General features: G+C 35.3%; 1 protein-coding gene across 1 annotated transcript in view; it reads right to left on the minus strand.

Annotated features, from left to right (window-relative positions):
- The window catches only part of LOC131070906 (replication factor C subunit 3), a 67,666-nt gene that overhangs the window by 29,253 nt on the left and 14,284 nt on the right, over nucleotides 1–24,129 (minus strand). Inside the window, exons 2-10 of the mRNA XM_058006578.2 lie at nucleotides 23,897–24,007; nucleotides 23,764–23,796; nucleotides 13,179–13,347; nucleotides 12,497–12,678; nucleotides 12,103–12,239; nucleotides 11,479–11,577; nucleotides 7,869–7,938; nucleotides 7,629–7,703; nucleotides 7,432–7,477 (exon numbers count right to left, since the gene is read on the minus strand). Coding sequence (XP_057862561.1) covers nucleotides 7,432–7,477; nucleotides 7,629–7,703; nucleotides 7,869–7,938; nucleotides 11,479–11,577; nucleotides 12,103–12,239; nucleotides 12,497–12,678; nucleotides 13,179–13,347; nucleotides 23,764–23,796; nucleotides 23,897–24,007 — 922 coding nt within the window. The remainder of the gene's footprint in view (nucleotides 1–7,431; nucleotides 7,478–7,628; nucleotides 7,704–7,868; nucleotides 7,939–11,478; nucleotides 11,578–12,102; nucleotides 12,240–12,496; nucleotides 12,679–13,178; nucleotides 13,348–23,763; nucleotides 23,797–23,896; nucleotides 24,008–24,129) is intronic.

Below are 24,129 nucleotides of genomic sequence, written 5' to 3' on the forward strand. Positions count from 1 at the left end.
CTGTGTCATTGCCCGTGGTTAATCAAGCACACCACAAATCAACACCTTGCCTAGTAGGATTCCATTAAATCATTCACCCTTTTCTTGCATTCTAGGCTTTAGAATAGAATTCCTAAACCCTATTCCTTTTGTCCCCTTTTTAAAAATATTTGTTAGATTAGATCAAGAGCTGAATTGCAAAATCCTAAGTCAGCGGCATAGCTTATTCCAATTCTGAATCCATGAAAGATTCCCAAATTGAACAATTGTGTGTCCCCAAGTGAAAACAGCATTATCACATTAAGCCATTGAGTTACCCACATGTCAAAAATTGACCGTAGAAACCTTGTAATCGTCTTAGTTGATCAGATATTTAGCATCTGAGGTGATTTTGTTCAAGAGGGGGTAAAAAACTTAGGTATTTTATTCTGTGTTCGTATGTGCATAAAACACACATCAACAGGACCCTCACATTGATTTCCTCTTCTGGGTGAAATGGTTTTTTGTTGTTTTAGGTTTTGTATGATGTTAACTGCTACGAGTTCTTCTAGCCAGTGTTGTCCTTGCTGTTTTAGCACTACATGTTTTATGTAGTCTAATGGGCCTTTCTCAGATTTTCATGCCCGTTTTATATTTCTGTGTATTTCATTAAGGTGAGGGCCCCTACAGAACCCTAAATTAACCTATCATAGAACACAAAAAACAATATAGAATACATTCAAAATTTCATATATTATAAAGTAGATTTAAAAGAGTGAAATAAATAATATATATTCTATATGATAAATACTGAACACTTGAAAAAACTGTGATATACATGATTGGTGGGCAATGGCAGACATAAATCTCCTCAAATCATCAAAACGAGTGAGGAATAAAATTGCCATCATAGATTTTTCAAAACTTCAGTGTACAACTTCAAACCAAAACTATTATTGACAAACTTTCCACAAACAGGGCAGGGTTGTAGGTGAAAAGGGCACAACTTCAGGTGGAAGGTATGGATGTGGAGCTTAAATGCAGTTGTGGAAAATTTGAATGAACTTAAGTTGAGATGCAATGAAAGGGAACGTGAGGTAAGAAGTACATCCAATTTATTGTTAGGGCAATGAAACCATAAAAATTGGCAAGAGCACATAGTGATTTTCTTTGACAACTAGCTCAGGTTCCACTACATTTTTCCAGATTTATTTTTATTGAAGAATAAATAGAAAGAATCTGTGATATAATTTGGGGAGACATATTCTGAAATCTCAACAAATGGTATGCTGCCTGTTGGAAAATTATGGAAGTTCGGATACTTTTTTAGAATGCCAAATGACAAAACTTAAATGGCATAGTTACTTGCACATCGAGATATAGTACACCCATATTAATAGCCAGTTAGTGAAGAGGGAATTTCTTGACTTTTTGAGAGCGAGACAACTAATTTTTAAGCATTAAGTCCATAGCAACCTTTTATTAACTTCTAAATTTAAGCCCAATGATAGCTCCGTTAACACAAGTTGAGCATTTATAGTCCAGTTTCTTCGCTGTTGGGAGCAAATTTTAGCATTCCCTCTAAGATGGAACTTCATTCAACAGAAAATTCATTTACAAGTGCCAAAATGAGTTCACTTTGAGGATTATAATTTATTTTTGTTCCATGACTTGTTTTAAAGTTAACAAACTTTTCCGAGAATCATTACACTTTCAAGCAATGCCAAAAAGTAAAGTTGGTCACAACATTTAAACTGCAAGTTTCGAGCAATGTAACAGAAAATAAATGTTCATGCCATTTTTGTCCTCTATGGTTTAGGCCTCTGATGGAAAACTTGGTGCAACTTGTGAGCCATTCGCAGATATGTGTTGATCGACATGACTTGCAAGTTGCACCTCAGCCAAGTACTCTTTGCAACTCACCCAAGTCTGTGCATGAAATGAGACACATTTCTGAAGGCAGCTCACATGTTCTGAAGTTGAAATCACTTGGCATGAAAAGGAAAAACCCACATGCCCAGTTTGTTTTTCCATTCTATTTTGAACCACATTTTCTGTGTTTTTTCCTCTCTTTTTGGCCAAGCAAAGTTGCAAGCAGCAGAGATGGGAACAATATTTTAAATTGTGTTTGAACACAATTTGAAGACATGCGCAAATTTGTAGTGCTTTTCATTAATTTTGAACAATCCCTTTTTTTCCCGGATTTGAAATGATAAATGTTGAGAACCTACGGGTGATACAGCCCATTTCTTTTTTATCCCCTCCATTCCCTAATCCTACCACATGTTTGGTTCCATTTTATCTAATAAATGGTTACCATAACAATATTTCTGAACCCTGCTGATTTCTTCTCCTTTTTTGGCTTTTCTGCTCTAATTCTTAACCCTGCCACATGCTTTTCATTTTATTTATCTTATGAATGTTTGCAATAACATTTTTTTTTCAGACCCTGTTGATTTTTTTTCCTATGTCAAAATTAGCAATAGTAAGTTCATGGCAAAGTAGCAGCAAGAAAGATCCTACATGGAAGCATGGGACACGAGGTGATGCCAAGGGAAAAATCAAATGTAATTTTTGCAAGATTCTTATGACAAAAGGAATCAATACATTAAAATACAACCTTACTTGGATACCTAGACATGGTGGAAGAGCATGTGACGGCACACCTGAAGAGTCTGGGAGAGAAATGAATGCCCTCTTACCAGTCTTGATATAAAAAATTGGAAAAGAAGAGAACAAAGGAAGCAATGACAACGGTGACAAACATCTATCTTTCGAAGAGCACAACCCTCACTTGAAGGTATTGCGCAGAATAAAGAGAAACACCATGAAGCTAGGATGGCAACAACAAATTTTTGATAGTAGAAAAAAATGCCCTTCAATTTGGCTAACAGACCATATTGAGAGGAGTTAGTAAATGAATTAATAATTGTAAAAGGAGGGTTTAAGAGTCCGACCACTAAAATTTGAATTGGGCCATTTCCAGTGGGAAGTATCAAAAATACACGGCTTGTGGTTGACAATCAAAAGAAAGTATGACAAAGAAAGGGCTACAATATCTTATCAAATGGACGAAAAGATGACTGAAATAGGACTCTCTTGAACATTTTAGTGGCTTCAAGTGTCATACTGATGTTCTTTAAGTTCATATGCCTCACGAGAAGTTAAAACGTTAATACTTTGTTCATTTATTGGATGGGGTGATCCATGCGGTTGGGGTTGAAAATGTTGTTTAAATTGTCATGAACAACGCAATAGCATATGTATCCACAAGAAGACTTATTATGGAGAGACATCCCACTACTCCTTGGACTCCTTGTGCTACACATTGCTTGTATTTGATGCTAGAGAACATTGAAAAATTGGATGAGTCAAAAGTATGGTTGACGACGCTAAACAAGTTATCAAATTTATTTACAACCATACTTGTCCTTTCTTTGATGAGAGATCACACAAATGGCAAGAAGCTTGTGCAACTAAGAGTGACGATTTGCCACCCACTTCCTCATTTTGCATAGCGCTGTAGCTTCATTCTCTCAAGCAAATTTTTCTGGTCAATTCATGGATGGAATCTCCATGTGCCAAGAAAATTTAAGGGAAAAAGACTGCAAAGGAGTTATTCAAGGTAAAAATTAAAAACGTAAATTTATAGGGAATTATATACTTGCTGTTCTTTTTTTGTTTTTAGCTAATTTTGTAACAATTTAAAATTTGTTTTCAATTTTTTTGGTGAAAAAACCTTTGGTCAAGGTTTTGTGTTTGGTGGATGGGGATGGCATGTCGATGAGTTACCAAAGGGCATGGATAGGGCCAAAGGGGCCATTTTGCACTACTAGAGTAGAAAAAAAAAATAATGCATGAGATCATTTGACACATCATTGATTGTAGATGGGTGAAATAACTTCACCAATAGATGCATGCCTTGGCCAACTATTTAAACCCAAAGTTTACTTCTCTAACGCATTTAAGGATGACGAGGAGGTCATGGCAAGAGTTGTTTCATACCTTGATAAGATGGTACAAGATTATGAGAATAGAGAAATAGCTCTTGATGAGTTGGAAGTCTACGAGGGTGCAATGGAAGGCTTTTTTCTTCAACTCACACAATTCAAAACAAGGAAAAACAACATTCAAATAAAAAAATAATCCTTTTAACTTTTAACTTGATACTAGAAAGTACAAACCAAAAACTTAAAAGTTTGAACATATTCTAAATTTTTTAATTAATTCTTATATAATTTTAAATATTTTATTTGTAGATTTGTGGTGGGAGAATTACAATGCTAGCACACAAATTCTTCAAAAGCTAGCCATCCATATTTTATCCTAGCTTTGTAGTGCTTTTAGGTGTGAACATAATTGGAGCCTGTTTGAGAGCGCTCACATGAAGAAGAGAAACAAATTGACCCACGAGTGTCTTAATGACTTTGCCATCCTCTAGTACAACCTTTATCTTCAAACCAAAAGGGTCAAGGGTCCTTCTAATGATCCTAGTGACTTGAGTGAAAACAATCCTTTTGTTGATTGCAAAATTGAAGAAGAAAACAATGATATTGTATTTATTGATGAAGATCTAGCTGAATTGGAGTGAGCAGCAACAGAGGTGGAAGCATTTGAGGCAAAAGAAGAAATTTCTTAGGCAATCCATCCTCATGTTGATACTGACCAACCTCCAAGTTCAAGATTGAAAGATCCCCAGCCAGGTTATAGTGAATTTTCCTGATTCTTATTCTGCTGTATTGAGGTTTTAAGACTGATTTTTTGAGGGTTTTTGCTTGGGTTTGTTATCAGTAATTTGCATGGGATTTAATCATGAATAAATGCCAATAAACCATCACTTTGAAAGCAAAATGCAAGAATATAATGAACTGTTTATTAATTTCAGAGTTCTGATTTTTAAGACAGCAATACAATAACTTCCAAAATCAAGAAATCTATTTCACCAAAGCACAATGAGTGTACCAAGAGTCCAACGCCTAGCCAGGAAAGTGGATTTATTGAATAATCTTGAATAGAAGACAATGGATGAGCGTCCAAGGATGTCCAATGACTCCAATGGAGTTTATTTGCATCAACTATAATTAACAAAAACAAATATTCTGAAACTGCTAAGATTTGTGCTTGGCCTGCAAGCAAGATTATTGAATCTACTAAATTTTCCTCAATGAATGACTGATTTGAACCCCTTTTGTCATCTATAGCCTGAAAAATTTATCAAATCTCTGCTGGAAAGTGATGACAATGAAGAACACTCCAATTTCAAACCTTCTACTGAGATGTACGGCACAATTTGTGCACCCTAAGGCCTGCAAGTGGTACGGCCAGCAAGAACAAGGTATGGCTGGCCCAAGAAATGGTATGGCAGCCTTTAGGGATTTCCAAACCCTCTTCAATCTGCAAGGTAAAGTCTAAATCTGCTGATATAGGTCTAAATCCGTTGATAGTACTCTCAATTGAAGCACAAATAGTAATCCTGTATGAATTCCCCACAATTATGAACTGAGTTTGCATCCAATTCACTGATCCCAAACGGGTTTTTGTTCCCTGAAGGCTGGTTTGCTGCTGGAAACCATTTGCAAAGCTCAATTCCAAAATAGCTGATGTAAAATGATTGAATGAATGACCAAAGAAACCCCAACATGTCACTTTAATAGCCTCGAACCTTAAACGTACCTTTTAGGGTTTCCATGCTTTATTTTAAAACACTTTATAATGTTTTATTAAAATACTTGGCCTTTCTTTATGCTGATCGTACTTTTTCCCTAGGCTCCCTTTTCTTATTTTAAGTTGTTTTAAAAAAAACTTATGTCTCCTAGCCAACGTGGGCGAAGGTGGTCCCCTTTATTTAATACTTTATTAAGAAAGCACTTCATTCAATTAAGTGGAATTATTAAAGTTATTATTTTAATAATCCAAATTTATCCCTGAATTCACCACAAGAACTCCCAAACTAAAAACTGAATGATGTCACCTGTCCAAGGATGATGACTGGATGTGGCAATGGAACTGGCAGTCTCCTCCAAAAAAATAGGAACCCTCCAAAAAAATAGGAAACTACCTCAAAACGCCCAAAACGTCTCCAATACTCCTTAGAAGATCACCAAACCCCCAAATGGGCTCCCTATCCATCACGTTAGCCCACGGAAACCCTAATTATAGGCTAACCCATGCTGACAACTGGACTATCTAACAAAGAGACATTACAAAGACCCAAAAAAATTAAGTTATGCTACGAAGGGGATGTAGGTGATGAAGATTGTATTTGGCTGTTTTTTACATAAGTAAATATCATAGTGCTGTTAAACAATTATTGTTTATAATTTTGTTGTAATACAATGTATTATTCGGCTTTGAAACTTTCAATTTTCAAAGTTTGAACATTTGAGAGTCAAATGACATATGTAATGCTTAAATTATTACAGATTGATGATCATAGAAGAGCTTTAGGTCCCCTAAATGCATTAATTTCTGTATTTTATCGTGTAATTATGTTTATTTTTTGTCCAGTCCCAAGACCAAGTCAAATTTTTGGGCTGCTAAGTCCACATTTTTTCAAACTATGGTATAGGTCTCTTCTTGACCAAAATAAGGAACTTTATTCATGGCTATCTCTTTTAACTCTCTCAAAAGATAATCCTGCAGTTGAACTCAAAACATTCACAATTTGAGAACGATGAATTGTGGAGGTATACTCCATCTAAAATCCAAGCCTAGCAGATGGCCAATGCTCTTATCAATTTCCTTTTTCAACACAAAACCACAATCTAAGGAAAAACCTACATTCCACCTCACAAATGCCAATTAAAGGGTTCCCATCCAACTCTCTTCACTTCTCTCAACTTAAAATTGCTAAAATAGAAAAAAATATCATTTGCTGTTATTCCGTCTCCTCTGCAATCTTACCTACAGTTATTGCTCCTTTTTTGTCTCATTACTTCTATTCCTTGTCTCTTTCTTTTTGTTCTCTACTAATATAATAGTATAAGTTTAGTTTTCTTTAGTGGTTCAAAATTAAATTTCAAATAGTTGATGGCCCCAGAAAAAATTAGAATGTGTGCAGCACCAAAACCAATTCCAAAACACACTGCAAACATTTTGAGATGATGGGAAAGTGCACGAAATGGAGCTAGAATGCTTATGGTTCTCTCAGAAAGGTTTCTTGCATGTTTGATTCCCACATACCTATATTGTTGTTTCTAGGACTGGAATGTAATTTGCCAACCACAAGATAGCAAAGACAGTTTAGGCTACACAGCAATGAACTAAATAAATTTCTCTAGATGGCAAATTAAGCCTTGAAATCAAGATACATTACAGGAGTACACATGCAATTGCCACAACTATGAGTGGCAACCACAAGAAAAGCCTCAAACCCAAATTGAAATCAAAAAATTGAAGGAGATGAGAGATGATACATCCATAACAAAGGAAAGGCAGTGCTTTATAGGAAGTTACTGACTAAGAGTATGGTACCTTCTATGTGAAATATTGCCTTCTGTCCAAGATGCATCCTGTGTTCCTGCAAGTAGCAATATAATATGAAAACTTTTGATGTTAAAATAATGCTTAGCTAGTGGCATCTTAGTCATCATATGCAATCATGAAAGGTCAAGTCGAATCCAAAAACCAGGGCAATGCAATACTACAAGTTAAGCAATAGCAATACTCACATAATAAGCAGCCCAGTGGCAAACTTCATGTTTCAATTCAGAGTCCAACTTCTTCATCAATTCAAACACCAATCTCTACTTTGGTGATTCATATGAATTCCAATTAGACAAGGTCATAGATATTGAACAAATTCTTATAAAATTGATAAATATGCAACTTTGCTCCAACAACTTTATGAATAGAACAAATAGTTTGAATAAGTAAAGCTCTAAGATAGCTTCTGAACTTTAAAGGATCACCTTTAAAACTACTTCAGGAGGAATGCAATTCACAAGAAGATCATATATCTTTCCCCTGACCACAAAAAGCCTACAAAAGCAAAGTAGAAATGAGTTTCAAGTTTACTAATTACTAGTACCAAAAATAATATGGTTTTCTATATCATGTATCACTTACAAAGAAACAACATAAGTGAAGAGCACAAGAATATACTGAGAGGAGGGGGGGTTGAATCAGTATATTAGCAAACTTTTACTTCTTGAACTTTAATCACAATCATATAACTTATCTCATAAGCATAATCATTGTATATTATTATTCAAATGAGATCTAACTACTATGAACACAAATAGAACACAAGATATTTACGTGGAAACCCTGACGGGAGAAAACCACGGCAATAAATGCTTATATGAATATCTTCTTTTACAATATTTGTAGGCACCAACCACTAAGTTTGTTTGTAAGCACCAACCCACTGGAAGCACCAACTCCCACTTCTGAATTCGGGAGCACCAGCCCACTGGAAGCACCAACTCCCACTTCTAAATTCGTGAGCACCAACCCACTTCTTCAAATTTCCACCTTGACCATGTTGCTTCTACAATGGATGATGAATTCTATTCTTTTCAAATTTCCTTCTTCAAACTGCTATCACTTGATCATAAATCTGCCACAAAACAATCACTCACTTCCCTTTCAAATCTGCTATGAAATCTGTTCACTATTTCCTTCACAAAAATATCTTACAACAACTTTCATGATTATTTATACTTATTCCATCATTGATTCACGTCAATGTTCTATATATATTCTAACTACCAAATCTGCATACATACTCCTTCCATATCTTCATTTATTCTTATTCACCAATCTGCTCATGATCCCTTCATATATCTGATAAAATTCCTTTTATGCCTGCATATATATATTCCTTATATCTGCATCTTCTCACTTCCTTATTCTGTTGTGTATATGATATATTTCCTTTTTCACTTTATCTCTGTATATACGTCTGTTCTAAATTCATATGATACTCTATTTTTACTCAAACGTCAGAGACAAGTGACAACACAACACTATCAATCTTCATTTTAATTCTTATTTATATCTTATTCATCAGTCATATCCACTGGTCATCTTCTTTCATATATCTTTTTGTGTATTTAAAATGCACCTTTTCATGAATTGTATTTGTTTAGAAATCATTAACAAACATATTTCTTTAACAAGTCGATACCAACAAACAAGTCGATACAAACAAATTTACTTGATGCTGAGTCAATTTCTTTGTGCTGACGTTGATGTGTAGTTTCCTTAATACCTTAATACTGCTGTATATGATACTGATGTTGCTTATCAATATCGCTGCCTGAAGAGTTGACATCGTCATTTTCAATATATTTTTTCTTCCCATTTTTCTATATCGCTGTCTATTATAATGAGTTACTTCAATCGCTGCACATGATATAGGCAAATCTTTTATATCACTGCCTTTGATCATTTAAACGCTTCTTTCCTCTATTACACTTTGTCAGGCTTGTTCGCCAATATTATTGTAATCTGAATAGTCGCTATTCATACCACAATTTATTGGAGCAATATCGTAAATGAATATGTTTCATTTTCCAACTAGATTTATGTTCACCTTTTTGTTTATTAATTTCTGTTGTTCAATAAAACCAATGTTGTGACTTAATCGAATAAGCTACCTTGATAAGTCGGCCAGATCAATAAAGCACTTTTATATTGCCTTGTAATAAACTTTGTACCCGCTCCTTATCATTATCATTTTGAATAAGTCAATTGTCTTATTATAAGGAGTGCTTCAAGTGTATCATTGATAAACCCAAATCGATATTTTTATCAAAGTCTTGAACTCTGTATCCATTCAGTATCTTAAGATCACTGTATTGTAGTTTATTTGTTTAGACCTCTATGATCATCGTTGTGCATACTGATTGCTCTATTGTTTTTTGTTATGATCACTGTATCACTGTCTTCTTCTTATCACTTGTTATTATCTTTTCCAATGTAATGGTGATCTACATTGTTCAAACTTTCTCTAGAGTCATCGTGTCTTCCCTCTTACTGTCGTTGTTATTGACACGATTAAGATTATTAATGCTTGTGTTATAAACATTCGTTGCTATCATTAACAAACTGCTGCATATGTTAATGATATCTTTGCTGTTCAAAGAATGTGGACATCTCTATGCTAGCGGCTTTTCTATATCTGCCAAAATATAATCATCTTAGTGATTGCATTAGATTCTGAAACTACTTTGTGCTCGTAGTCAACTCACGTCTATGTCAAGTCACTGTCTTTTCTTTTTATTCTTAAGTTGCTTCTCTTCGTGGTAGGCCAGCATTAGTTTGAGTCTATTTTATCGCTGCTTCCTGTTACTGCCCATTATAATCTATTAATCTCTGCCTTAAAGATTATATTAATCTCAAATCTTGTCTTATAGTGTCTTTAATATATCACTCCAATTGCTTTGACATTAATGACAATATTATCTACACCCTTAGGCTGATATCAATGACTTTGTTTTCTCAAACTTTGATATCAATGACAATATTTCATTTGGATTGTGTATTAAGCTCTTTCATATAAATCACAGCTATCCAATTCCTTAACCAATGACAATCTCACCTTTGACATCGATGACAACATTCTAACAATAAGAAATTGAAGATGGTGAAATTTTTTGCATTTCTCATGTAATGAAGGAAATCACCAGATAATTGACAGCTAACCATGACTCCCTAGCATTAAACACTTATGACCTATAAATGGTTGAACTTCCATTTACAGCCTTCGAGTATCATGATATTCAACTGAGATAGACCTGGTGACCCAAAGACTTAAGCAAAACAGGTTACAGTTTAAAATTATGCATTTATGTCTTTCATGAAGGAGAATGACAAGTTCTTCTAAATGAAATGGTGACTACATTGGCCTAGTATCTAGCATAAATGTGGATGTTAAATGCCAAGAAATTTCCCCTCCCTCCTATCAAATGCTGCACTATTGATGTCATGTGTCAAGCAATTTTGTAACCAGGGAATAAATTTCAAGGAGATAGATCACTTTGAAATTCTTGTCATTAACTAGGTACCATTCCATGTACAATCAGTAGATTTCTACATGAACAGGATTTCAATAGATAGAGAAGTAAAGTAAGGCACAGGAGATGTGTCAGCTCAAGGATCTTTCCTGTCTCCATAGCCTGGTAAGTCCGTTCTTGTTATCCTGTTAACTCGGTAATCTTCCAGGCACAACAAAATGAACAGAAACTAAATGAATGATAGGCCCTGACATTTAAAACCCTACACCATCCACTAAACAGGATTAAAAAGGCCCAAGTGTTATGCACTCTCCTCCTGTGTTCACAAAACATAAGTGTAAAGCCCATTCCTATCTATAAAATAAAATTTGGCCATAGGATTAAAGACTGTAAACTGAGGAAAAACTGTGGTTGAGTATGCAGTCAAATTCAGCCATGAAACATAAAGCTATATATAAAATATTAAAAAGTGAACAAGCTACTGAAATTCATATTTCCTTTAGAACATATCATACCAAATGAATGTCCTCCGAGACCCATATTCCACGTAACTACTAACCTTTTGGGGCTCTGTTCATTCACAATATCTGAAGCTATCTCAGAAATGTACTGTTCCCAGTCCATTGGTTGCACAGGTTGGTTATCAGTGAAAGGATACCTGGAGAACAAAACTTTGAAGTTGACTTAAAAGATTCCAATAATTATTCAGTAAACACAATGATATATGACAAACCAGAATAAAGACATAAACAAATGTAGGAAATGGCTATAATTATCCAAAAATGATAAGGTAGATGTAAGTTTTCGGATAATCATGAAATATATTCCCAAGAACAAATGCCTTAAAGCTGTTTTCAATAACCTAGTTGCTCAAAGAAATTACATAGATACAAAATGCAATGAAAAAAACTTGGCTATCCATTTATGAAATAAAGTTACATTTATAGAAAATGTGAGGAGGAGAGGATGACAATTCACTCTCCACAAAATGCAACTCCAAGGAATGAGATGACACCGTATTCTCCAAAAGAGTAAGTGTAACACCAATGGAAGCCAATAATGCCTCATAATCCAAAAACAACAAAAATAACTAAACCTAAGTAAACAAGTTACCTCAGTAAGCTTAACCTAAGGTATAATAAATGCATTAACTACACAAAGTAGTAACCAGAAAGGGTATTACTGTTGCACTCTGCAAGTCTCAAAGCAAAGTATTGCTCTTCTTAAGTTTCTCTCAGATTGTATGGCTATACGACCTGCAAATCCTATAGGAAGTTGTAGTCCTTCTTTCTTTGCAATATACTCCAATACTTCAATTATCTGAACCAAAAAACAAAAATAGATCAATCATGTAAAAAATACATGCAAGTGATTCATGAGAATAATCAAATAACGTTTGAATTTTGAAATATACAAGAAAAGATCAGTGAGAAAGTACAGCACACTTCACTCTTTTCAATTTGCAAATCATGATTTGAAATCTAAATCATCATTACAAATATAAGTATTGCTGAAGCACAAAATGTAAACAAACTGTTATTAATAACTATGAATTATATGCTTTCCTCTAAACTTGCCTGCTCTTTTGATGGTGCATTGATGCGAACATTTAAACAACGAGACCTAACTGCTTCAATAACTTTTGATGCACTATTACAACATAAAATTATTCGGCAGACTCCACTATACAGTTCCATTGTCCGTCGAAGAGAGTGTTGAGCTTCTTTAGAAAGTTTGTCAACCTCATTGAGAACCAATACTGCCAGCAAATAAAAATCCTCAATGATCTATGTTCCAGAATCAAGTTAATGCTACAATATATAGGAGAACCTATTAGTTCAGTTTCAATCTTCTTAATTCTGTAAACTCTACTTCTTATCCTTCATCAAAAAATATTCTCACTCTTGCATTCTATCCAAAAAGAGGTCAAAGGGAGAGAAAAAAAAAATAGGAAGCAAAATGAAACTGAAAATGCAAATTATAATAAGTTTCTGCTTTGCGTCATTCCTAACATACTCAACATGCACAAGTTATACATTTGACTTGTCTACTGTGATTCCATATAAATGTCAGGCTCCTTTATAAGGTTTTTAATTTTTATTTCCAGGCACAATGACAAACAACTGGACTAGTACCTTTGCCTTTCCCCTAACTAAAAATTTCAAGTTATTTTAGCTTTGGTTTCATCTCTTTGTTATCATGGTACATCAACAAACCAGTACTGAGCCAGACAAGAAATAGCGAGGCTGAGGTAAATACCTTTGTAACCCTTATTTCCATTTATATCGATGGGCCTACTCTTGGCCATTTCTTTGATAATCTCTTGAACAACATATTTATCTTGGAAACCCACATCACTAGGATTCAATTCCACATGGTAATTACTTGAAACTGTCGTCAACTCCACTTCAATTGTCCTTGTACCAGCCTGAATTACAATACATTGTATTAAGAACTAGCATCTATAAATCCATTGTAATAAGAACTGGCATGTATAACAATATTTAACAAATACATGTTTTCCTGGTCCCAAAAAGGATAGTTGTTGAAATCAATAAATTATATCACGTCATGAAAATTTATACTCCACACATGAATGTACAAATCTGCAATTCTATAATTGATTGACCTTAATTATGTGATTGTTTCATGTCCAAAAAGAAGGAACACATGCTCATAGACGCATCAGAATCACTTACACACAAATATTAAACAAGTTGCAATGAAAAGTCCACAATCCTTTTGGAATTTAGAAATACCATATACAAGCCTGGACCCATGCCTTACTTCCAAACCCCTCACAAAGAGGGGAATCATAGCCTCCTCTGAAACTCGGCCTTCCCAAAGTTTTACATCTGCAATTTATAAAGACACCTCTGCCATTTGCAGAGAGTATACTCTGTTTTATGCAGCAGCATACCCAGATTGCACAATCTTTCGTCTCCAAAAAGGAGAATGGCCTGAAGGTTCAATTTTCTATTGATGAAATGATCCAGAGGTTGCCACTTCTCAAAAAATTGCCTTTAATTTGCAGATTTGTAGACGTTTATCCTGGATAAATGATAACTGGAAATCTTCTAGATTAATAATTATTATGGTGATGGATAAGGGATCTTTTGTTGCAGTCTTCAGCTCCAAGCAAGAAAATGATCAGGCTTTCCAAGGGAGTACCTTGGTTCATAAGAAGGTGAGACCAATGATATTCACACCAAATCTACAAAATTACAAATGATCTTTCAATCATCTCTCCCATTTGAGTTAGGCTTCACCTTCTTCCAAATCATTACTGACATGAATTTGTGCTGTGTTAGATAGGAAATACAATAGGTGAGTATACTACACTACTATGCATCACCTTTGATCTAGAGTAAACTCTTCCCAATAAGATTCTGTAGTTACAGAAGGGGTGAAATTGGAACAGCCTATTAACTACAAGAATAATCCTTCAGGTAGCAGATATATAATGATCATGGATATCTTGCTAGAATATGCCCTACCTTTTAACTATTGGAACAAATCTAAGAAAACCAACACAAAACCCTTCCCAAATACCTCTCCTGCATATATCACATTGAATATAGAATAGAAAAGACATGACAAATTCCAATGTGCATGAAAGATTGAAGGTGTAGAGGATGTCACAAATCAGTGACTCTAACCCCATCTAGGCTCTAAATCAGCCATTCTCATTGAACATTGAAGGCCTTTGGGAGGTCTAGGAAGCTCCTAATGTACCTCACTCCTCTGATCTAAAAGATGCAAACAATTTATACCAAAAGAAAAGGAAAAATGGCCAACTGTTGATAAGGAATGGTAAATATTTTATGCGGTACAATTTCATCGCCAATTACCAAATCTAAAACCACTACAGCAAGCCAAAAGCAGCTGAGATAATGTGCAACAAACCTTTAGAATACCCACTTCAGTCAAAAAGAGAAAAAGACCAGCAAAAAATAGCACGGATCTATGAGATGGTCATAGTTTATGAATTGTTAATCCAAGATATAGGACTGAAGACCTTAAAAAGGTTAGAAGAGTAAACCATAGAAACCTTAGATGAAACCATGTCTTTTTAACACATGGTCCATGGACTATCAGAATACTCAATGTGCCCAGGCAAGACCCACAAATAGGGTTTATTTCAAATGCATGGTAGTTTTCTTTACAAAAGCTAATTGTATTAATAAAGTACCAAAACCTCAGCAAACAGGAGAAGAAAACCCCTGAGAAAGGGCAAGAATGAGAGAACTACATCCAAGAAAAGAATGGACAAGGGAGGGACTAAAGTAGAAGTTACAATCCTAATAAAAAGATTGCTTCTGTCATGTCCCCTTTTCAAAACTAAAGGAATTAATTGAGGATCTGTCGCCTATTCTTTATTTCCCATAGGATAAGGGACAAATCAAGGGAAATAATAATAATCTTTAAAGTTGGAACCTATCACTTTATTTTGAAATGGCCACATTAAAAATTATTATAAGGCCTATTTCATATTTAAAAAGTGTGTTTAAAAGGTGTTTTTAGACACTCTGTGTAATTTTAAAAGTAATTTTAAATACTTAAAGAGAAAAGAAAATTCAAATAGAGGACCCAAATGGCAACTATAAATGAAAGGCATTGCTTAAAGCAAACCATCCTTATTTGTTATTTCGCTATTCCTTCTAATTTGGAATTTGGAGCATTCAAGAATGAAAACCCTTAGTGTGGAGAGATCTGGAGGACAAAAACCCTTTTAATTTCAACCCTCTCATACATTAGAGGTAATTCCCAATTGTTGTGATTTGTTGAAGCTTAATTTGAGGATTTGAAGTCATTTTCAGTTGCTCCAATGCTGCTACAATGTGAAAAAGGGGATTAGATTTGCTGCTGTTTGTGAAGATTTTCAATCATCAAACATCACGTTTCCAGCAGTTGAACCATGCTGATTTGTCGCTATTGCTGATTTTTAAAGAGGTTTTGCAGTATTGCTGCTGTCATATTATCTTTGTCTTGCTGATTTTTAAAGTTCATCTCCTAGATCTGCTATTAATGGGCATTTGCAGCCAGTTTAGAAAGGTTTCAGACTTTTTTAGCACCTTCGAGGTGCTGCCAGACAAGTTTATTACCACACTTGAGTGTTTGTACCTTCCATATAGCCACACCAACTGATGCAAGTGAATTTGCTAATAAAATATATTAAAGATGCCTTCCTAAATTGCTATTTAAGGACATATTGTTGATATAATATTTAGCATGGGATTAATTTGGTACTTTGGTGCTTCAATTCAGATCTGATTCTGCTGTAATAGTTGTTTGATACCGATTATTTGTTGTTATAAAAGTCTGATCTACCCTCATAAATAATCTATGATTCATGTGGAAGTGTACTTAAGGGTTTTGAGCATTTTACCAGCTGTTGTACATCAGATCTGCTAGTTCTTTGTCATATTTTCACCACTTGATGGTTCCAAAATTCATATCAAATTGTAGGATATTGGATCCATTGTTCATAATTGTGTATTTTGATTGATAAGGCTTTGTAAGTTCAACATATTGCTAATCAGTATAAATTTCAGTAAAGTTTAGCACTCTACATTTTGTATTTTACAATTTTTTCAACTTGCACACATTAGGGAAATTGTCTATTTCCTAAAGTTGTCTAATTGGGGTCATTACAGCTGCACTAGAGAAGCTATTTAGTGTCAATAAAAGCAGAAACCGTCATAAACTTGGGAATAGAAACTGATAATTCAGTGGTATGCATAGAAGTTAGGGCCCCAGGATAGAAAGGTACAGGGATCGGGATATTCTAGTTGTTCAACCGGAAGTAAACGAGGAGCCTACCTGAGCATGCTTTCATTTTCTCATCGCATGTCCTACAGCATGAGCTTGATGGGTTCTAATGAGCTTGATCCAGTTGCGGACGGAACAAAGAAATCCAGATAATCAACTCACGGTGTGGGAGCTTGTATTTTACAATTATTTCAACTTGCACACACTAGGGAAATTGTCTATTCCCTAATGTTGTCCAATTGGGGTCATTACAGCTGCACTAGAGAAGCTATTTAGTGTCAATAAAAGCAGAAACCGTCATAAACTTGGGAATAGAAACTGATAATTCAGTGGTATGCATAGAAATAGAGCAGCATATCTTCAAGTGTTCCTTTGGGATGAAAATGCTGTTTCTTTCTGTGCTACTTTCCAGTGTTCCAGACATCATAGACTCGGTGAGTTCACCCCCACCCTCCTCAGCTGCTCCTTCATTAGTTGGATGATGCATAGGATGTCCAACATATTCCATAACACAAAGAATCACCATGGCATTTGCAGGAAAGTGAGTTGTAATTTGTTGTTGGTTATGTTGCATTACCCCTGCTAGGTGATGCCTCTATCTTTCACTTGTGACAATTTCTTCTGAAGGATGATCAAAATTTTGCCTCGTTAGGTTCACAAACTGTCTACTTCAACAGACCATTTTGCTGCAAAAGATCATTCCTCTTTTGCTCCTGGATGTAGGTGACCCAAAGAGAGCCAATCTGCTAAAGAGAATATTTTCTTTTTCCTTTGTGTCCATTGTAACCAAAGGCCCTTGCAAGGAGTTTTTTATGTTTTCCAAAGCAATATGCAATGAGGATTCTTTGCATTTTGAAGATTGTGCATTTTTTCTTGAGGAAGACAGTGGTGTGAGGGTGTGATTGGGACCAGCTGTTGGGCACCCCACCATCTCGTTAGTCAATGGTATATCAGGCTCTCAATAAATGAATCAGCTTTAGGGGGGCTTGTTTGCTGCATATTAAATGGATAAAGATTTGTGTTAGAAGGAAAGAGAGAAAGATGAAACTACTGGGGCCCTTTAATAAGGTCTGCAGCACCCAGAACATCTGTTGGCAGAGCAAGGAACAGGTGGCTACTCGAGTATGGGACAATGAATGCTAATTTGGCAGAGCAATTAGTTACTGTTTTTTGAAGAGACAAAGACTAAGTAGTAGAAGAGTCCATTGCCTGATTTTCTGCTGCATAGTACTGTCACTTTTCATGTTAATAGAATTGCTGATTTATACTGAAATCCCACTTGTATCCTGCTGATTTGGAGAGGGAAGGTCTCACCTTTTTTCATGGCAATTATTCCAGTTGTTCTGTGATGCAGTCAAGAGTAGAGACCAAAATCACTCCCCCTTTGACATCAAAGACAAAGGGTGTCTTCTTACAACAAAACTCAACAACCTATATACAGCTCCCCCTATCTACAACACTTCCTCAAAACTAGAACCCAAAATTGTATTACTAACATGTCTGTATATTTATACAATCAAAATTTTCTTATTGGAAAACTATTTAACCACCTTGCTAAGTTGGGGATATGATACACTACTGAACGAACTTTAGCTAAGCCCAAGCAGTACTCCAGCTCCTGCAGAGACCAAAAGGTTACACTAACTCTCCATCTTCAATAGAAGATTCTCTACCCCTTCACAACTTCTTGAAACCTTCACTGACTTGCTTAACTCCTAAGAGTCTTTAAGAATTTTCACCATAGTGGTGAAGTACACATCTATAATATCTCTCAACCAGTAGAGATCCTTCTTGATCTATTCTTTTTGATTTATTACTAAATTAGGCTTTATGTAAAGGTTATCTAACTGAACTCTCCCTTTACCATCTCCATCTTCCTTAAAGTTTACTAACTTAGACAACTCTACAATTCGATTCTCAGAAAATGTTTATCTGATCCTGTATACCTTGAGTTGATTCAGGCTACTTGTGACAAAATTGATATACCTCTACAGCATTATCTACACTTTTATCAAAACCACTTATACTCTCCTGCAACCAGTTGTCTGCATCTGCACACTTATTCACCAGATCACCTGACCTCTTCTCTACCATCTTCTCAAAATCTACCAAAATTGTTGCTTCCATGTTAGAAGCACAGTTCTTCAATCCACTCAGAAGAGCCTGCAATTGCTCCTCATCATTAAGAGACTCATCAATCTTCACATCCAAAAGTTTCTTATGGAGAAGCTTTATGTTATTTATCAATTCAATACAATCCACCTTAGAAATGATGTATTTCTTCCTTGCTATGTGATGGAGAACATCACCCAAATGTAGCATATGAAGGGGCGACAACTTATCTACGTCTAGCTTACCTTGTGTCATTGGTACCTGCAACACATGATGTTACAACTAGTCCACACTTCATTTGCAGCTGTAGTAATTCAGATACAAAATCTCCAGATAGTTCGGATATTCTCCCACTGACATTCTTCTAAACTCCTCCTTTACCGGACTCATCTGCTTCTTCTCCAAATTGTCTTTCTTCTCTTCTTCCTTCTCTGGTTTCTCTGTCTTTTCTTCTGTCTTCTCATCCTTCTTTACTTCCTCTATTGTGTCCTTCTTCGGATCTCTTTCTCCTTTTCTTCTCTAGTCTCTTGTGGAATCTCCTCAGCAACATCCATCATATTTTGTTTTGTATTCAACTAATAATCCAGAATAATATCTGAATCAACATTCTCCTTTTTCTGCTCATCTGTTTTCCTTTCTGAATCTGCTAGACTGCTTAGCTCTTCCAAACAACATCCTATGTCTTCTACGGAGGAGAAGACAAAGTAACCTTTAATTGTTCCATAGCCTCCATGGCTTCATTTCCAATCTGTCTTGTTATTCTTTTGATGTCTTTTGGATCTCCTCCCATGATCAAATTCACTCTTTCCTTTGCCTGAAATCTTGTGTTTAAGACATATTTGATTATTGTCCTTTCTTCTTCTGACAGTGAACTGGTTACCATATCCAATGCTTGAGTCCTTATATTTGACTCCATCGCCACAACCTTCCTTTTCTTTGTTAATACCTCCAAAAGTTTTTTGGGCAATTTCTCTTCAATTTCATCTACGGATTTTTTAAAGGTAATCATATACTTAATTACCACCTTCTCGATCTTCTCCTTGTCTACCAAAGGTGCATCCGAATACATCCCAGTAGAGAACTCCAATGAATTATGCTCACATACCACATTCACCAAACTGTCAAGATCCAAAGGCTCATAATTTGGATCATCTTCAATGTTCTCCTTCTCCTTAGGCTTTGTAGGCACTTTCTTCTTGAATTCTTTTCTTTTCTTGACAGGGGTCACTTCCAGAGTGACCAATGATCTTTTTCTTCTGACTAGAGACACTGTGTCCTCTTTTTCTTCTTCTTCCACTTTTTCCTCTAGTTTGATGCATTCTCTGGATTTGTCACGTAGCTTTGTTTCAAGATCATCAATAGCATTCCTTCCTTCATCAAATAGCTTTCTTAAAAAGGAGATCTTATCTTCTTCTTTCTTGCACTTTCGTCCAAATCTGCTACAGCATGCCTCAATTCTCTTTCCATGTCTACCACAACATCACTGTCTCCTTCGTGTTGTTCCATAGCATCCAAGACTCTTTCAGAAAACATAGCGTTCAAAACCAGGACCTACCTAAGTTGTTAGGCCGTAACTTCAGGTACCTTGCCCTGATACCAATTATTGAACACTACCGAATGCTGAAAGTGGGGGGTGAATTAGCATATACAAAAACTTAATCTGAATTACCCTTTTTTACTTATCATTCATTCCATTACTTTATACATGAAAGTAAAAAACTGAAACCACAAAAACAACCACACAAGAACACCAAGTTTTTTAAGTGGAAAACCCAAATAGGGAAAAACCACGATGAAAACCATCTCACTATATGAATAACTAAGTTACAATGTTTAGGTCAAAGGCCAAGGAGCTCACTGCCCTTGAGATGACTTCCAAAGCTAAGGCACACAACATTAGGGCAAGATATAAAATAGACCTACACAACCTGAAGATGACTTCATGGCAAGATACAATACTCCAAATAAAAAGACATCAATAGGGTTGAATTGTAAAGAACCGCATCCACTGCAATGCTGATCACAATTCACAATTCAAAACATATCAAATATTGTCTTCATCACTGCTATGAGATGCTTTCGAACCACTGTACTGCTTTACATACACTTTGCACAACACACACAACTACTATATACCTTTACACAATGATTTCATCCTTTATATATCAACCACAACCTTGATGGCATCAATTAGGTCGGCCTAATTAGATGTAACGTGCAAATACATAACTATCGGCCCAAAAACAAACTCCAATATAATGCGGAAAGAAAAATAAGACATGTGAGACATCACACTAAGTCAGCACCTTCCTATCCATCCTAAAACATTGCCCATAGATCCACACGCAACCACACAAACCAAAAGGTACAAATCATACAACTGTCAAAGCACACCACCACAACTTTGCACAAACTTCAATGCAGACCACTAAGAGTACTTGCGGATGCCTAAGATAGCATCAATAAATATCCACAACACTGAATAATCAAATCGCCTTACCTAAACACTAGCAAGTATAGGAATGCAGCACATTCTTGTGCACTGACACCAAAATAGTCATATTTGACTAAACACCAACTGCATATCCTAGAAACCAACAGTAAAGCTCTGAAAACTTCAAGATACATCATTATAAGCCTTCTAAAGCAACTACAAATAGATTCCACACATCCGCATGATCACGTTGCCATCCCATTGTATCTACACTATATCTGACCACATCCGGACAATGGAATGTAACCAAGTTGCACATCCAGATCAACAAGTTTGACATCAATAACAACAAGAACTCATATTTGCAACATTCACATGTTATGTTTACTTAGGTCCTAGGAATCTTTCTAGAAGTCTTAGTTGCCATGTGATTTTCTCTTATCTTATCTTGACATTTACTTATTATGTTCTAGGTCATTTAATAATTGTCATGTTAGTTGTCTCATGTCATGGGATTAAGACACGTGTCACAATCTTGCCTAATCCTAACCCTCAATCTTACCTATATAAGCAAGGCATCTATGTACATTTTGTATGTCCAAAATCAATCTAATCCATTGCATAATCAAGAATTATTTTGCTCTTGTTGGTCTCTTGTGGAAGGCATCTTTTGGTTTTGCAAGTGATCTTGGAGGACTGAGTCCATCGGTGAGTCTAACAATACAGATGTAACTAGCCCAAAACAAAACACAATACCAGCATACAATACCCACGTGCCCATACCAGTCCCTAATTCCTATTCAGAAACTTATGATTTTAATATTGTAACTTTCCCAATGTTTTTTAATAGAATATTAAACATTATCCCAAAAAAATAGAAGCATCAGAATTACAAAAAAGCATGCACTTTAGGAAATCCCTAAAACGTCTATCTCAATAAACAGAAGTGAACTCTATGCTACATATGTGCATCCATTGCCCCAAAAGGATAATAGACATGGCTGAAAGGTAAGTATTAGCAACAAGGTAGCAAAACATTGCCAATGAATACATACTAACTTTTTCACAAGTCGTAAGATTTAAATTTTCATATTTTCCCAAGCTTGTCAAGCACCACCGTCAGCAACTTGTTCCTGTTGGCTGATCCCAGAGGTTTTGAATGGATTATAATCAATTAGAAAGCTTTGTATTTGAGACACCGTGAGCTTCAGGATATAGAACAAAATAGAGAAGTGCAGATGTCGACAACATTCCTGTTGATATAAAGTACAATGCCTTTTTGCATATATAACATTCAACACGGTAAGATCTTAGTAGATGAAAAATAATTCATTCAATGGAGCAACCCTTACCTTCATCTAAACAATAAAAAGACCAGCTGTCAATACCGTTGTATTTATACTTTCAATATTGACAAAGACCATGGCTTAACTTTTCAAATGTGCGATTTAAAAAACAAAACAAAAAAAATCCAATGCATCTATTTATAATTCAATTCCCACTACCCCTTTCAAGAGTTCCCAACCTTGGAAGGCACCATATGCCATTGCCATTTAGTTGCTGCACATTTCAATTTCATTTCTTCTCATGCATATTTTCCATATTATGTCGAAGCAACTTGCCTGTTTCATGCACACTATCCAAAAAATCAATAGAACAAAGAATGCTTGACAAACGGTTGATGGTTCAAATTAAATTTTATTCTGTCACTTCAAGAGAAGAAGAAAATTCAAGCACTTATGAAGCCCAAACAAAAGAGCAAGTTCCATGAACTAGTCAAAATTGGAGACATTACTTGACAAACATAAGATTTATTCCTCCTAAGTTACAGAAGTTGAACATGATTAATACCCTTTGAAGTGATTCCTGTAAAGGATAAAGCTTAAAGATCATTCTTGTGGAACATCATCTACTAATGGAAAACATATGCTCTTCCCTTCTCTCTTATCTCAAATAAACATGTAGCCCTCTGTGGTATGCAAGTACATAGAGCAATTACTTAGAATCAACTAGCATAGTGCCTTGTTATGTTAAAAATGTTTTTATTCAAGTATTCCAATTGGAAGCTTTCATGCGTATTTATATGGCAACCTAAATTAGTTAAAGATATAATTTATGAGCCAAAAGTGGTAACTAATAACTAAAGTTGTGATTTAAAATTCCCTTGGAAGAATCGCCTTGTAAGGAAGGTCACATTGATTGGTTGAAGGGCTTGAAGGAAAATGTTATTCTCGGGGGAATGATACCTGTCGGTACTGGATTCAACCGTTTGGTAAAACGGAGCAAAATGAATTTGAGAACGAGTAAAAAAAGTCTATTTATCAATAAAGTCGAAGATTTTTTTTTTGAGCATCAATATCAAGTCTTGATTTTATCTCTTAAACAAAAACAAAAAAAAAGAATAACAGTGAAGCTAAATGTTCCAGAAAATGAGATTTCGCTGCAGTCTCCTTGGACTAATGACACTTGCATTGATTCTGTTTCTCTTTCATGTGAAAAATAAAAAATTTAAAATAAACAAATTACCTCAATCTTCCATGGCCGATTTTCTACCTTCACCTGCACAGCATTAAAGAATAGGCATTAGACCTCATGATTTTCCATGTCCATAATGTTGCAATAGCTTAAGTAACAAAATAAAGGTAAAATAAAATACAACCTTCTCAGCCCCTGGACCAAATATTTGCTTTAGAAGAGCTATGATTAAAGTTTTCTTCCCAGCTCCTGGTGGCCCATAAAATAGTAGATGAGGGCAATCATGCTCACTAACCTAACAAAATAAACATAGCACTTCAATCCAAAAATAATCATGTAACATATATAATTAAAAATGAAATTAAGCATCCTAAAATATATAACATCACGCTTTTGCCAGTTATAGGATTAAATAAT

The sequence above is a fragment of the Cryptomeria japonica genome, chromosome 1 (genome assembly GCF_030272615.1).
Source record: "Cryptomeria japonica chromosome 1, Sugi_1.0, whole genome shotgun sequence".
Lineage (NCBI taxonomy): Eukaryota > Viridiplantae > Streptophyta > Pinopsida > Cupressales > Cupressaceae > Cryptomeria > Cryptomeria japonica.